The following is a 14,068-nucleotide window of genomic DNA, read 5'->3' as shown; positions in this document are numbered from 1 at the left end:
CGCAAAATAAATCACTAAAGAATAATTTTGGATGCCATGATAAACCACCAAAAAAAACATTTATTTCATCTTCATCCTCTTTTGTTTCTCAATTATCCGTTGATGTCGCCAATCTTTTAGTAACATGATTGGTAGCTTTTGAAGCGATATTAAATTTTATTGCTAACATTTGCAAACACTATACAGATGACTTAACGATTCTATACAGTTTTACCGATACCATAATTATGCAAATTTACATTAATCCATTACTTCAGAAACGTATGTCATAACCTACGGATCTTTCTCATTACAGAACACAAGAAACCAGAACAGAATCAGAAACACACACTAGTTAGATCTCTAACATACACTAAGATTCACAGGTACATTACACGCAAAACACAAACTCTCATCATCTTTCTCGTTTCATTATGCATGTAATCATGATTTCTTGGTCTCTTAACCTCGCATGCTCCTGTTTCTATATCCTCTAGAATATCTCCTATAAATACCACTTCTCCTCCACTAATCACCACTACTTCTCTACACACAAAAACATTTCCTCTGTTCTGTTCTATCGCCACACTTCCCCTGTTCTGTTTCACTCCCACATCTTCTTCTGACCATACAATGGCAGTGTCTGGGTTCGAGGGTTTCGAGAAAAGACTCGAACTTCGATTCTTCCACGACAACTCAACAACCAATAAAAACCCAATGGGCCTCCGTCTAATCGACTTCGAATCACTAGACCAAGTCCTAACCCAAGTGCAGTGCACGGTGGTCTCCGCCGTAGCGAACCGTAGCTTCGACGCGTACGTCCTCTCCGAGTCGAGCCTCTTCGTCTACCCAACCAAAATCATCATCAAAACATGCGGCACCACTCAACTCCTCAAATCAATCCGTCCTTTCATCCACCTCGCGCGTACTCTCAACCTCACGCTACGCGCGTGTAGATACTCTCGCGGCAGCTTCATATTCCCGAACTCACAGCCTTTCCCTTACACGAGCTTCGAAGACGAAGTCGTCATCATCGAAGAAAGCCTCCCGAAATCTCTCCGTCACCGTAAAGCCTCCGTCATGACGCCGTCTAATAACCCCTCGCGTGCTTGGCACGTGTTCGCGGCTAGCGCTGACGTGGAACCTGATGAGAGGGTCGTTGTCGTTGAGGTTTGCATGACGGAGCTTGACCGAGTCAGCGCCCGGAGCTTCTCCAGACGGAAAGGGGACGAGAAAAATAGCGATTCCGCCGGGAAAGAGATGACGCGGCTGAGCGGTATCGATATGATAAACGAAAACGCGTTTATATGCGATTTCGCGTTTGATCCTTGCGGTTACTCGATGAACGGAGTCGACGGAGAGCGTTACTCGACGATCCACGTCACGCCGGAAGACGGTTTTAGCTACGCGAGCTTCGAGTGCGGGTTGTCTTTATACGACGACGACGGTCGTGGAGATATCGCGGAGGTGTTGACTCGCGCTATTGATGTTTTCCGGCCGAGTTGCGTCTCCATCGCCACCACTTACGGCGGCGAGGATTATGACCACGAGGTGACGAAGCGAGTGGAGCGAGTGTTGGCGAAGAAGCTCGGTCTCAAGTGTCGGAGCAGACTAATGGATGAGTTTCCGGGATCTGGAACAGTTGTTTTTCAGTCTTTCACGCCTCGCCGGAGATAGGTGTCGCCGGAAGAGAACAAAAAAGGTTTTAGATTTTAATTTAGTCGAGGGGAGAAAGAAAAGGAAGGTGGTGACGTGGAGGGAAATGATTGGTTGACTTGGGTTTAAAAATATTAAGTGGGAACATATGATTAGGCATGCACCACTTTGCACCTGTGGCAGTGTTGTCAGTGTGTCACGCCTAAAGCATTTTTGAGGTTCAGTGTTGTAGAATTTTTTAGTGGCGGAGAAGGTAAAAATGTTTGTTCCTTTATTTCTTTCTTCTTTTCTTTGTTATGTTTGTTTTTATAAAATTTAAATCTCTTATATCAGACGTTTGATATACGGTTTACTTGTTCTAACTTATATGGTTGCAAGTTAATTCAATCATCACCGTAAAATCTAAGAAGAATATTTACATAGCCAAAGAATAAATTACATCTAATATAATGTTGTACACACATGCAAATATGTGGATACCAAAGATATCCTCCATAGAGTAAAACATGGCATAAGTTTTGTTTAACCGGTTTTCGTTATGTTTTATCGGTCTTAAGTTACATTTGGTGTTACTGTTAACAAACACATGTGGGAATTAATTAGTCTCACGCTGATATATTCTATGTAAGTTTAGATATTGACATTATAAAAAGAAAATTAATATTATGTTAATAATCGCGCATGTAAACTCTTTATGCACTCCAACATACTGATATACAATTTGCACGTGACAATATTAGTTAAAAGTATACCACAATTTGGCTATAAGTTTGCACTAAGATATAGTAGCAAAACGCAACTCGTTTTCGTTTTGTTTAAATCAAGATACCCTCTGAGGCTCTGAGCAGTGGAAGCCTCTTCCACTCTGAAACTTCACCTTTGTAACAGTTGATTACTAAATTGATGATTAAGTGGTGGTTATAAAGAGAACTAACATTTTAGTAATCATCTGTTATAAAAGTGAAGTTTCAGAGTGGAAGCAAATAAAAATAAATCTCAGTTTTAAAAAAGTTTCTCTGATCGTCTCCACTGACTAGTCCGTGACTGTCCGTTCATTCACCTATCCCCTTCTCATCACAAGATTCATGCTACAATTAGCTAAATAAGTAGAATACAATTTTCACGGTTGTGTAGCTTTTGAAGAAAACCAGGTTCTTCATCATAAGAATCAGCTTTCTATTAACAAGGGTTCAAATAAGAGACATAACAGAGATATCCTCTGACTCTGATGAACCAAATTCAACTAGGAAGAAAAGAAACCAAGCTTTCTGAAATGCATTTATCATTGCTGTTTGTTTAACTGTTAATTGTTTCAGCGAAATAATTATTAAGACAAAACTCAACTACTTGACAGGATCAGAGGACCAATGGTTAATACACTGATACGATAAAAGGGTTTCTGTATAAGAAGTAAACTAATCAATACTTCCCAATCAGGTGTGGCTTTTCCTCATCCCTTTCATTTCTTGGTTCTCCTTTCATGGCATGCCTTCAAAGCTTGAACGTCTTTGCAGCAAATCACAAACAACAAAAGGCTATCAACTATATCTTCTCTTTCAAATAAGAGTAAGACATCAACTAGTCACTAATAATAAATCCAAATTCGTTCTCCTAGGCTAAAAACCTAAACCCTCGCTCTAAGACCATCTCCAACCCACCCCTATTTCTATCTCTATATTTTCCCTTAAGATAGAAAAACTCTATTATAGAGGTGAAAATGCTTCAATGTATGTCTCTAACTCTAAGAAAATATATAGATATGATATTTCTACTTCTAAATATAGACGCAAAAAGTAATTTTACTCTATATTTTCCTCTAAAATAGAGTAACTCGGTATACATTGGAGCATTTTTAGGTCTTTATTTTAGAGGAAAATATATAAGTGTACATTGGAGATGCTCTAAAACCCTAACCCTCAGATTTTAACTTGTTAAGTAAAATTGAGATAGAGAGAGAGAGAGACTTACGTTTCTGGCAAGACTTCCAGTCCCTGTTGTTATCAACGAGACAATCCTGCAAAAGATCGGACAAAAGAAAACTATGTAAGGAATATACAACGAAGGTCGAGGAATCGAATAGACGACGATGGTTAATCTGGGAAAACAGAAGAACCTGTAAAGACAAGTAGAGAGAAGAACACTCTTTGAGCTGTTTCACATTCTCATCGTCATCGTCTGCATCCATTTGATGATTCGGATGAGGAGGAGGTTGCGCCTCGGAATTGGGATTCTCCGTCGCTTTCTCCATTTCAACGGCGAAAATTTGGGTTCTTCGGTTGTGGAGGAAGAAGATTCAGATATTAACAAATCAGGGCACTTTTATTTATTTTTAATGGGCTTTGTTTTATAACTCAAGCCCATTTATATATAGGAAGAAGGTCTTTTATATTAAAAAGGTCAACAGGTGGTAGATAAGTCCAAAGGTAAAACAAGACTACGAGATTGATGCTGTCTCTAATGACTTCAGGTAACCTTTGTCGGGTTGTCCGGAAACGGAGTTTGCCCACGCGACGTCAACCCACCAATGCGGGAGTTTGGGAGCTGGTCACATCCACATAAACTTCTTTTTTTTTTTTTGAAAAAGGACATTTTTTAAGGAAATTTCTCATCATAATATAACACTAACTAAAAATAATATTTTATACAATATATATTTTAATTAGTTGAAAATTTCACACACAAAAATTTCGGAAAATAAAGTTTAAATATCTTTGGTTAGTATAAAAAAATTATACTTTGAAGAGTAACAATTATTGTTTTTTTTTTGGGGGTGAAATACTATAGCGAGAACCTCATCAATGAAACATTCTTATATGGATCCTTTTGAAAATATTTTATTTCACTTGAAAAAATGCCTTTTTGTGTGCATGGAGAAAATATAAATCTGTTACTCTAAATTTAGTATTTAGAAATGTTGATCAAAGCATTGGGGATAATCTCTGGGAATTTTCTATTTCGAAGAAAAAGATAGGACTTTAGTTTCATCTAAAATTAAGAAAGAAGAAGGCCCTAAGAGAAGAGGCGGATTTTCAGTTATAACAACAGAGAAGATAAGGTGCAAATATTAAAAACAAATGATCATGTCTTTCTCTCTTCTCTTTCCTTAGTCATTTCTCCTATTTCCATTCCTTGTCTCATCTTCTGTCTGCAATTAATCTATGGAACGCGTTAGAGAATCATCAGAAACTCTTGCTTCCACAACGACCTCATCTTCGTCTCCCTCATGGTAAATTTCCTTACAAAACATCTAGAGATACTGTTTAATTGTCTTCAGAGAAATATGTTGTTATATAACGTTGCTCGCGGAACAAGATTTGCAAATGGTTGTGTACCTTGTCTCGCAAGTCATTTCATTTATAATGCAACTCATCTTTTTCTGGTACAAAACATATGATCTCGCAGCAATGTAGACGTTGAGAATCGTGGAAAACAACTAAGTCCTTTCTCAACAAGAAGATCTAGAGCTGGCTTCTCTGATTCTTTCTCTTCTCATGGTAATTAGTAATTGACTCAATAGGTTACAAATATTTAACTGACTTGGTTGTTTCCTTGTGCTAAAAGATTTCATGAAAAATCTTTTTCTCTGCATCAGATTTACAATCATTCTGTTCAAATCAAGAAAACATAAAACTCTACCCCAACCAAACCGAATCAGACGATGACTTATCAAGGAGCATAGAATCTGAAACATCATGTCCCGTGGTGAGCACGTCAGACTCATTAGCATCATCAGAACCTCATAATCACCATTCCCACCACCATCATTCATCTATAGGCCTCACTAGCGGTCAATGGAGAGGTCGTTTCGTCCGTTTACTCAAGAAAGGATCATCCGCAATGCCATTCAACACACCTCTTAAAGGAGTCCCTAAACTAACCAGACGTAAAAGCAAACGCATAAGAGACAACATGGTCCCTGTTCTACCTGCTACTTCTCTTGACACTGGTGACTTGTTCTGTTTCAAACCCTCTTGGAGAAACTACTCCCTCCAAGATATTCAAACCGCTACCAATGGCTACAGCCGTGGTCCGAACACTAATCTTGTAAAGAACAACTTGTTCGTATGTGAAGTAATATAACATGAAAATCATGGTTATTTTGGGCAGAGAATCTGATTGGAGAAGGAGGATATGCGGAAGTATATAAGGGACAGATGGCAGATGGGCAAATAGTGGCAATAAAGAAACTGACTAGAGGTTCTGCAGAGGAGATGACAATGGATTATCTTTCCGAGTTAGGGATCATAGTTCATGTAGATCATCCAAACATAGCTAAGCTTATTGGATACTGTGTTGAAGGAGGAATGCATCTTGTTCTTCAGCTATCTCCTAATGGAAGCCTCGCTTCTTTGCTCTATGGTGATAAAATCTATTCCTAACTCATGTTTTCAAAGCAATCTTTAAAAACTATATGAAACTTGTAGACAAATATTTAAGTAAAAGCAAATTCATCTGAAAATAGGTTTCAGTGATGTATATAGTAGGTCTTGTTTGTCATATCTTTGATGATTCAAAAAACAAATTAAGATCCTTGTAACATTTTGTAGAGGCGAAAGAGAAGTTGAGTTGGAGCATAAGATACAAAGTGGCGACAGGAACAGCTGAAGGACTGTACTATCTCCATGAAGGTTGCCAGAGAAGGATCATTCATAAAGACATCAAAGCTTCTAACATTCTTCTCACTGAGAACTTTGAGGCTCAGGTAATTATGAAGAGAAAACTAACATCTCCATATACCCTAACTTGTTTTCTAAGTTATGATTATGAAACAAGTATGAACTCAAAACCCTATCCTTTTTTCTTTCTTTCTTAGATATCTGATTTCGGCCTGGCTAAATGGCTGCCAGACCAATGGACTCATCATACCGTATCGAAAATAGAAGGAACATTCGGGTTTGGATCCTCTCACTGATATAGATCATATACGCGGATTCACACATCTCTTGTGCTTCATATAATCTTGTATGTTTTCATTGATCAGCTATCTTCCGCCAGAGTTCTTCATGCATGGTATTGTGGACGAGAAAACAGATGTATATGCTTATGGAGTCCTGCTTCTTGAGCTCATTACTGGTAAACAAGCCCTAGACAGCGCACAACATAGCCTTGTCATGTGGGTATGTGATTGTCCGACCCTCTCTTAAACCACAACTAGATAGAATCTTTGTCTGATACTTCCTTGATTCAGAACCAATAGATAGTGTGAGTAGATTGTTATATCTATTTTGTTGTGAAATTACTAACATGGGCCACGTATGCTCTTGTAGGCCAAGCCATTGATCAAAGAGAACAAGATCAAACAACTAGTTGATCCGGTTATGGGAGATGACTACGACTTAGAAGAGTTGGAACGCCTTGTTTTCATAGCATCCTTGTGCATACACCAAACCTCCATGAACCGGCCTCACATGAATCAGGCATGCATACCAAAACATTCAACTCCATCTTTTATTAAGTCACCAATTTTCTTATTAATTTGGTAACATATATAATGAAGTGTGTATATTATATGTTCAGGTTGTGGAGATTTTTAGAGGCGACAAGGGCAGTTTAGACCAGCTAAAACAACGACAAAACTCCAAACTGCAGAGGACTTACTCGGAAGAACTATTGGATAACGAAGAATACAACTCGACAAGATATTTGAACGATATTAACCGACACATGGAGACTGTTCTCGGAACATCTAAAAACTCATGAAACAATTTACTTAAAGCACAAAAGAGGATTAAAAAAAGGTTCAGTGTTGCTTCAACATGTTGGGCTATGGTGTATGTATATGATTATGATCATGATGTTTTTCTTTCTATTTTTTTATTTCACTCTTTAACTAAAGCTATTACCTGGTAATGCCATCTTATGTCTGAAATATGTTTGTTCTTGGCGTTTATTTTCACGTACGATATAAACAAGTTTGCACATAAACGAGACTCGTAAACAAGTTTTGGCAAGTTTCAAGCAAAAACTCATACAAACAGAAATTCACAAGCTCTCTATATAGTTTAATATATCTACCTTATTAATAAGGTCATGTAGATATGTTATCTTGTCGGAATACGAATTACGACAATGTCGACCTATAAAACTTGATAATGTTATTCTTGTAAAGTGGCGACACGATCAAACATACACACAGACAACAAACACAGCAGTAGTACAAATTATTTAGAACAAACCAAATGTGAAATTTTCTCACTGATCACCGGCGAAAAGAAGCCTCCGAGAGGCGGAGACTCTCGGTTTCTTGTTATGAACCTCTAAGATCCCAGAGTCCGACTCGTCGTGATACCATCCCACCGATCTCTGCGCCTCTTGTACGATCTGAGATATACCTGTATCCAAACAGCACCGACCGTAATAAGAAAAGATATGAGAGAATCAATCCGATAGATAGAGGGGGAGGTCGAGGGTTACCTTCTCTGACGGATTGCTTGTTGTGGCGGATATCGTGGATGGTTGCGGAGATCTTCCAGTAGAGAGGACGGCCGACATAGAATAGAAGCACCATCAAAGCGATCAGGATCAGTATACGGAATGAGATTCTCGTTGGTGTTGGAGACGCCATTGATGATTGATCCTCTCACTCACTCTTCTCTTTGAGAGATATCAGAAAAACTCTTAAATAAATAAAAATGTTTATAGAAAAAGAAAGAACATCATAGGGCCCAGCAGATTAATTACGCCACGTCACTAATATGAAACTCGAGAGGCAGGGGTAACTGGGTAATTCAGTTAGCGAAAGCCTCTGGAGCTCTCAGAGTATTCAAATTTGTCCTCCTTTGTGTTGTTTATAAAATGTTTTGGATGTACTGATGCTTACATAAATGGATCTCAATCCTTAAATACTACTCCCTCCGTTTCGATTTAATTGTCGTTTTGGGGAAAAATTTTCGTTTCAAAATAAGTGTCGTTTTATTGTTTCAATGCAAAATTTATTATTAAGATTCTCTACTTTATTTTTCTATTGGTTTAAATATGGTTAGGTGTATAGGTAATTGTATTTTTTTTTTGAAAATATACAAAATCATATGTTTTATTAATCTATATGCATAAACCTGGAACGACAATTAAAATGGAACGGATGGATTACTGGTTTACATATAAAATGGACGACAAGGATTGAATTGATCCAAGGGAGAATTTCTTTTTTCTTTTTTTAACATCTTAACAATTTCGAAGACACTCTACATTATGAAGAGCTCTCGCTAATCTGAAACACAAAATTAAATCTTGAAAAACCAACTGGTGGGTGATGAACTGTTTTTGTCAGTCCATTTAACCATGATGGTCATAACAATAAATATAGGAAACCCGTATTCGAAGGTGTCTTGGGTAAAAGGAGTGTGGTTCACTGAAGCTACTCCGAGATTTTTTTTCCTTGCTTGACTTGCTATTCATGATAGACTAGCAACAGGAGATAGGATTCTTAGGTGGAATCCTCAAGCCATTTCCACATGTTGGTTGTGTAAAATGGAAGCTGAGACTCGTGATCATTTATTTTTTGAGTGTTCTTACTCTAAGGAAGTCTGGATTGGAACCATTAAACATTTGGCAGGGCATGGAGAAGTGTATAAATGGGATCGAGTGCTTCGGATTGTTGAGAAGGGATTACACAAGCGGAGTTCGACTGTGCTACTGCGTTATTGCTTTCAGGCCGTGGCTTATGCGATATGGCATGAAAGGAATGTGAGAAGAGTTGGTGAGGCATCGCAGCCAGCTGCTTGTCTGATCGCAAAGCTTGATAAGCTTATTAGAAACAGAATATCTTCACTGAGAAAGAGGGTAGGAGGAAAATATGAGAAGATGATGGAAGATTGGTTTGACAGAGACTAGTGAAGCTTGGGAGTTATAGAAAGCATAATTCTTTTGGTTTTCATTTATGTCTTTGAATATAGCAGCAGATGAAACTCTGGACAAAAGGTTTTTTGATTTGAATAAATTTAAAATTCTTTTAAAAATAAAAAATAAATAAATATAGGGCTTGTGGTAAAGATATAAAGTTATAAACGTATCAAACTCTACTCAAATTACCATTAATTGCTGAATGTGAAGATTTAACAATGATGGACGAACAAATAAAATAGACCTATTCTCACAACATAGAAACAAAATCCTCATAATACTTTTTTACTTTTAAGGTAACTGATAAAGCTCATGAACACGGATTATTACTCGAGAAATCCATTCTGTGCTGATTAAAGAACCATCAAACAATGAGAATCGAGTCATTTCATTGTCTTTGAAAACTTGCTACGAAAGCATTTGAGAGAAAAAAAAATGGTGATGACAACAACAAAAAGAGGAGAGAGTAAAGCTCATTCAAAAATGAACATTTTGCTTTATTAGGAGATTGCAAATTAAAACATTGACAATAACTTGTGATTCTCATTTCAGAGGACACACTTTCTCGAAGGCTTCTTGCTCTTTCCTACACAGATCAAACTCGTTTGTGTAGTAATACATACACCCCACATAGTCATCCATCTCCTTTTGGCACTTCTGGTGTAGATCCTTCAACCTGCAACATTCACCAAACCATCAACAAAACTGAATAATATAGCAAATGTGGTGGAATCAACATCATTAATGAAACACAGTGAGATTGATAGGTTCAAAATCTTTTTGATTGATACAATCATAGCATTGTATCATTTGTATAAGAGTAAACAACTTCTAAACAACAAAACTGGAGTCTTAAACCAACATTCCAAGGGAAGCAGTTGGCTTCTTAACGAATTTTACCTTAGGAATTCAGTTTATGAATCTGTTTCTACCATGCCTAATGAAACAGAAGGCTACTCTACTACTTGGTGTGTACCAGTTTCAAGGATATCATAACACGAAAATGCATGGCACAGATAGCTCTTCTGGACTCTAAACAATACACAAACAGTTACTAGGTAATCTACCGTGTTCCAAACTATCATGCTCGTGGCCAAGAATATAGCTAAGCCTGTGGTTAAGACATTAAAGCAGCTATGCTCACTTCAATGAAAGAAGTAAACTTTCACACTGAAGAATGAATCAATCCCTAAACCAACCATTTGATACTCATTATCTTCATCACAATTCACAACCAAACCAAAGAAAACCCAAAACTACTAAGCTTGCAAGAGATCATAGAACCCAAAAAAGAATTGAGCTTTTAAGAAACGTACAAGCCAAGCACGCAGCGAGTGACGTCACGACCCTTGTCGAGACACTTCTCGGGGTTAGGATCATTCTTCTTGCACTTGAGGAAGGCGACGTTCTCCGGCATACATCTTAAACCTATATGCTTCGCCGACGCAGTCAACACCGCGGAAGTAGGGATCGGGTTACCCGTCGCGTCCACCGCACTCGACATAGCTCGGAAAATTCGAAATCCCTAAAACTGAATCCAAAGGGAAATGGTAAAATCAATCGCAATCTTCCCCGTTAACCGAAACAAAAATCAAATTCAAGATATACAGTAGAATCTAAGAGCAGACAATGATCATCGTCGTACCTTTTTGCAACGGATCGACTTGGATCTTTCTTCTCCACTGAGTTACAAACGTGAAATGAGAGAGAGAGAACAGAACCAGGTGAGAGAGTAGCTGAATGAATAATGGGCCTTATTGGGCCTATTTGATCAACTTAAATACTGCTTTTGAAAGCCCATTCATAATCAATGGGCCTTAATAAAAGCTTTTTTTTGTTTTATTATTAATAATCCTCTCAGCCGTCGTATCGCCGCCGTCTCGTCGCCGTCTGCCTTTAGGTAAGTTTCTGCTGCTCCACCCCTATCTTTTTGATCTCTTGTGAATTTCATTTGTTTCAATTTTGGATTCGCGGAAGCTTTTGTTTTCTTTAAGTTCTGGCTCATTTCATCGATGCATTGAAAAAATGATCTAGGGTTTATGTTTGCTTCTCTCTGTGAAATTTTTGTTATTGCATTGTTATCTGTATACGGTTGTTACGTCGCATGAGTATCAAAATTGAGGATTGTTGATGTTTAGTGATGTTTCTATGGTTTGGTGTATTGAAGTGAGAAAAATGGGAGACAAGAGGAAGAAGACGTTCATGTTCATCCGTCTAGTCTCAGCAGCTGGAACTGGATTCTTCTATGTCAAGAGGAAGAGTAGCAAGGGTCTTCTTGAGAAGCTTGAGTTCCGCAAGTACGATCCTCGTGTCAATCGCCATGTCCTCTTCACTGAGCAGAAGATGAAGTGATCGTTTTGTCTGCGTGTGTTTCATTGCTTTCCAAGAACAAATCTATCAATGAAATAAGCTCTCAAGTTAAGTTGTGGTTTAGACTTTGTAAGCTTCAGTTTTTGATGATTCTTTTGACACTTTTAAAGGCAAAAACGAAAGTGGGTCTCTTTAATTCTCAAATCATAGTTTTTTTCAGTAGTGAAACCATATCATTGTCAATCAATACATCGCTAACTACTCTTTAAAGTATTATCCAAGTTCAACAGTGCAGAATGACAAACTGACACAAACCCGAGCATCTTGGATATTCAACGAGTTGTTTCAGGAAACCCGGCTTGTGATTTTTCCGACAAGACTGGTTCAAACGTAGAACGATCTTCTTGAGTCTTGTCGAGTTCTCTAAGAAGTATCTTACCAGCTCCAGTTCCGTTGCTTTATCCGTGACCGGGCTTTCGATATCAACAGTTTCAAGGGACGATATCAAAGAAGGAGGCAGTAGATTCAGAAGCCTACTTGTCCCCTCCGTCACCAGAAAATGATGAACCAGTTCCTACAAAGGAACAAAACAAGGACATAGAAACACAAAGATGAGTGGGTGGAAAGTCAAGAATCTATGTGCAAAAGTAGATAGGGCAAAAATCATCACCAAGGTGAGGTGTTTGAGATTCGGGCATGCCTCAAGAATGACTGGCAACATCGCTGGAGAGGAGTTTGAGAACATAGTAGCACGAAGACGAGCCAAGCCATGAAATTTAGATCGTCGGTTTATTTCCAGGTGATAATAGATGAACTGCCAGATAGCGTTAGCTTAAAACTCTCAATAAAGAAAGTTTAGAGATCAGTGTGTAGATACCTCAAGTGTCCTCCTGGAGATAGTCATATCTCTAGCATGTGAAACAAAGGTTAGAATGTTAAGAGTGCTGGATAACACCACGTCGATATCAAACTTGACAGATTCACTCAAGCTAACTATCTGGAAGCTTGTGTACTGGTAATTTATGAGATTCAGATACTCGAGTCCCGGAGTGTCCACCACTACTGTCTCCAAACTATTTTCGACACGACCAGGATCCGCCCGTTCCAGAGTGAAGCTCTTTAGTGACTTGGACCGGACGCGTAACACTTGCACAGAATCATATTCACTCTGGCTCATTTTTAAATCCTTGAGAACCGGAGAGGATGAAATGAGCGCCTCTGCAGTTTCATCGCTGGGGAATACAACTTTTTCCAAGTGCAGAGACTTGAGACACGGTAAAGAACATGACTGGTCGTAATCACTCATCATCACGAAGCTGAGTTTCAAGCTAACTAATGTGTCACACATTGAAAAGACTAGAGACATCTCAAGGTAGCAAAACCCAAAGTAGTTCTTGATTTCGAAATGCTGAATCTTACACTTGTTAACCACTCGCGTCAGGCATGCCTCCACTGAAGAATTGGACTCGTCATCATCGTGGTCAGTGTTTAGCTTGAAGCCACGCAAGTAGGACTCACCTCGGAAATTGAGAAACTTATCGATGAAACTCACGCAGGTGTTCTCCTCTGAGAAGTCAGATTTGTCCAGATCTAATCTAGGCACCCATAGCCAGAGATCTCTCCATCTAGAGGACAGAACACTTGACCTAACAGATTCCTTGGTAGTAAGAAAGGTGAGTATATGACATAGCAATGGTTCAGGCAATATGCTTATCCTGTCTTCACCACTTGTTCCACTTCTTCCTCCTTGCATAGCTTTTTCTTTGACTTTTAGAGAGAAAACGACCTGAAAAAATTCAATTTATCATATGTTCAATCGTTTTAACTTAAAAACTTTGCAGTTACATATAGATTAGCCGAGCAAAGTAGAAGTATGGAGAAAGTAACTCACCGGAGATTGAATATTGAAACCCTCGTCGTCTATTTTCTGAAGCCCTCCTTGTTATCTTTGACCTTTCTTGTTTTTATACTCAAAGTTGGATGCATTTTGCTTGCAGCTTTAACTAATCCTTGACTAAGTATAGTATTTAAATTTCTTAGTCATTACCCAATATCCATAATAAGTTATGGGTCCAGTCAACGTCCACATTAAATATCAACCATTATCATTTGCCAAAGCACTCTTATTGATCACGACTATTTTTCAACCGTCTTGTTGACGGCAAACTCAACAAGTGGTGGAGTCAAGCTATTAAGTGACGTAAAACGGACGCATAGATTCTATGTCATTAATCAAACCAGAGCATGATATTAGCGTTAAAAGTAATAGCACTGATATCAT

At 38.4% G+C, this 14,068-nt stretch overlaps 7 protein-coding genes across 7 annotated transcripts; 3 read left to right on the top strand and 4 right to left on the bottom strand.

Annotated features, from left to right (window-relative positions):
- The first annotated feature begins 348 nt into the window (after positions 1–348).
- On the top strand, positions 349–1,969 carry LOC106332050 (S-adenosylmethionine decarboxylase proenzyme 4). The gene has a single exon (XM_013770508.1). It carries the CDS (start codon positions 613–615, stop codon positions 1,654–1,656), a length of 1,044 nt encoding a protein of 347 aa, XP_013625962.1. The 5' UTR covers positions 349–612; the 3' UTR covers positions 1,657–1,969.
- Positions 1,970–2,900: 931 nt separating this feature from the next.
- On the bottom strand, positions 2,901–3,926 carry LOC106333408. The gene is made up of 3 exons (XM_013771856.1): positions 3,749–3,926; positions 3,604–3,649; positions 2,901–3,141 (listed from the first exon to the last, which is right to left on the bottom strand). The coding sequence occupies exons 1-3, from the start codon at positions 3,881–3,883 to the stop codon at positions 3,095–3,097; spliced, it is 228 nt and encodes a 75-aa protein (XP_013627310.1). The 5' UTR covers positions 3,884–3,926; the 3' UTR covers positions 2,901–3,094.
- Positions 3,927–4,773: 847 nt separating this feature from the next.
- LOC106333724 (receptor-like cytosolic serine/threonine-protein kinase RBK2) lies at positions 4,774–7,348 on the top strand. The gene is made up of 9 exons (XM_013772145.1): positions 4,774–4,861; positions 5,038–5,129; positions 5,228–5,662; positions 5,743–5,994; positions 6,183–6,337; positions 6,449–6,528; positions 6,617–6,752; positions 6,903–7,052; positions 7,153–7,348. Exons 1-9 carry the CDS (start codon positions 4,794–4,796, stop codon positions 7,333–7,335), a joined length of 1,551 nt encoding a protein of 516 aa, XP_013627599.1. The 5' UTR covers positions 4,774–4,793; the 3' UTR covers positions 7,336–7,348.
- Positions 7,349–7,582: 234 nt separating this feature from the next.
- On the bottom strand, positions 7,583–8,245 carry LOC106332681. Its single transcript, XM_013771156.1, has 2 exons — positions 8,050–8,245; positions 7,583–7,967 (listed from the first exon to the last, which is right to left on the bottom strand). Exons 1-2 carry the CDS (start codon positions 8,198–8,200, stop codon positions 7,828–7,830), a joined length of 291 nt encoding a protein of 96 aa, XP_013626610.1. The 5' UTR covers positions 8,201–8,245; the 3' UTR covers positions 7,583–7,827.
- Positions 8,246–9,782: 1,537 nt separating this feature from the next.
- On the bottom strand, positions 9,783–11,213 carry LOC106332180 (NADH dehydrogenase [ubiquinone] 1 alpha subcomplex subunit 8-B). The gene is made up of 3 exons (XM_013770652.1): positions 11,123–11,213; positions 10,794–11,008; positions 9,783–10,153 (listed from the first exon to the last, which is right to left on the bottom strand). The coding sequence occupies exons 2-3, from the start codon at positions 10,979–10,981 to the stop codon at positions 10,021–10,023; spliced, it is 321 nt and encodes a 106-aa protein (XP_013626106.1). The 5' UTR covers positions 10,982–11,008; positions 11,123–11,213; the 3' UTR covers positions 9,783–10,020.
- A 122-nt stretch (positions 11,214–11,335) lies between these two features.
- LOC106335486 (50S ribosomal protein L33-like) lies at positions 11,336–12,034 on the top strand. The gene is made up of 2 exons (XM_013774019.1): positions 11,336–11,377; positions 11,645–12,034. Exon 2 carries the CDS (start codon positions 11,653–11,655, stop codon positions 11,827–11,829), a length of 177 nt encoding a protein of 58 aa, XP_013629473.1. The 5' UTR covers positions 11,336–11,377; positions 11,645–11,652; the 3' UTR covers positions 11,830–12,034.
- On the bottom strand, positions 12,005–14,038 carry LOC106335485 (FBD-associated F-box protein At5g18780). The gene is made up of 4 exons (XM_013774018.1): positions 13,679–14,038; positions 12,665–13,573; positions 12,458–12,601; positions 12,005–12,361 (listed from the first exon to the last, which is right to left on the bottom strand). Exons 2-4 carry the CDS (start codon positions 13,538–13,540, stop codon positions 12,071–12,073), a joined length of 1,311 nt encoding a protein of 436 aa, XP_013629472.1. The 5' UTR covers positions 13,541–13,573; positions 13,679–14,038; the 3' UTR covers positions 12,005–12,070.
- Between the last annotated feature and the right edge of the window lie 30 nt (positions 14,039–14,068).

Source organism: Brassica oleracea, chromosome C3 (assembly GCF_000695525.1).
Source record: "Brassica oleracea var. oleracea cultivar TO1000 chromosome C3, BOL, whole genome shotgun sequence".
NCBI classification, from domain to species: domain Eukaryota; kingdom Viridiplantae; phylum Streptophyta; class Magnoliopsida; order Brassicales; family Brassicaceae; genus Brassica; species Brassica oleracea.
Note: the sequence above shows the minus strand (reverse complement) of the source record. Positions and strands in the feature narration are given on the sequence as shown.

Bases quoted from the DNA above. Each gene is read 5' to 3' on its own strand.
- LOC106332050 (XM_013770508.1), top strand. From the start codon at position 613: ATGGCAGTGTCTGGGTTCGAGGGTTTCGAGAAAAGACTCGAACTTCGA.
- LOC106333408 (XM_013771856.1), bottom strand. From the start codon at position 3,883: ATGGAGAAAGCGACGGAGAATCCCAATTCCGAGGCGCAACCTCCTCCT. The intron at 3,650-3,748 runs GTTCTTCTGTTT...GATCTTTTGCAG, and splicing joins CTCTCTACTTGTCTTTACAG to GATTGTCTCGTTGATAACAA. The intron at 3,142-3,603 runs GTAAGTCTCTCT...TTTGCTGCAAAG, and splicing joins CTGGAAGTCTTGCCAGAAAC to ACGTTCAAGCTTTGAAGGCA.
- LOC106333724 (XM_013772145.1), top strand. From the start codon at position 4,794: ATGGAACGCGTTAGAGAATCATCAGAAACTCTTGCTTCCACAACGACC. The intron at 5,130-5,227 runs GTAATTAGTAAT...TCTCTGCATCAG, and splicing joins TGATTCTTTCTCTTCTCATG to ATTTACAATCATTCTGTTCA. The intron at 5,663-5,742 runs GTCCGAACACTA...TATTTTGGGCAG, and splicing joins TACCAATGGCTACAGCCGTG to AGAATCTGATTGGAGAAGGA.
- LOC106332681 (XM_013771156.1), bottom strand. From the start codon at position 8,200: ATGGCGTCTCCAACACCAACGAGAATCTCATTCCGTATACTGATCCTG. The intron at 7,968-8,049 runs GTAACCCTCGAC...GTTTGGATACAG, and splicing joins CAAGCAATCCGTCAGAGAAG to GTATATCTCAGATCGTACAA.
- LOC106332180 (XM_013770652.1), bottom strand. From the start codon at position 10,981: ATGTCGAGTGCGGTGGACGCGACGGGTAACCCGATCCCTACTTCCGCG. The intron at 10,154-10,793 runs GTACGTTTCTTA...TGAATGTTGCAG, and splicing joins ACTCGCTGCGTGCTTGGCTT to GTTGAAGGATCTACACCAGA.
- LOC106335486 (XM_013774019.1), top strand. From the start codon at position 11,653: ATGGGAGACAAGAGGAAGAAGACGTTCATGTTCATCCGTCTAGTCTCA.
- LOC106335485 (XM_013774018.1), bottom strand. From the start codon at position 13,540: ATGCAAGGAGGAAGAAGTGGAACAAGTGGTGAAGACAGGATAAGCATA. The intron at 12,602-12,664 runs GTATCTACACAC...GCTATCTGGCAG, and splicing joins TCTCCAGGAGGACACTTGAG to TTCATCTATTATCACCTGGA. The intron at 12,362-12,457 runs GTGATGATTTTT...GTTCCTTTGTAG, and splicing joins ATCTCAAACACCTCACCTTG to GAACTGGTTCATCATTTTCT.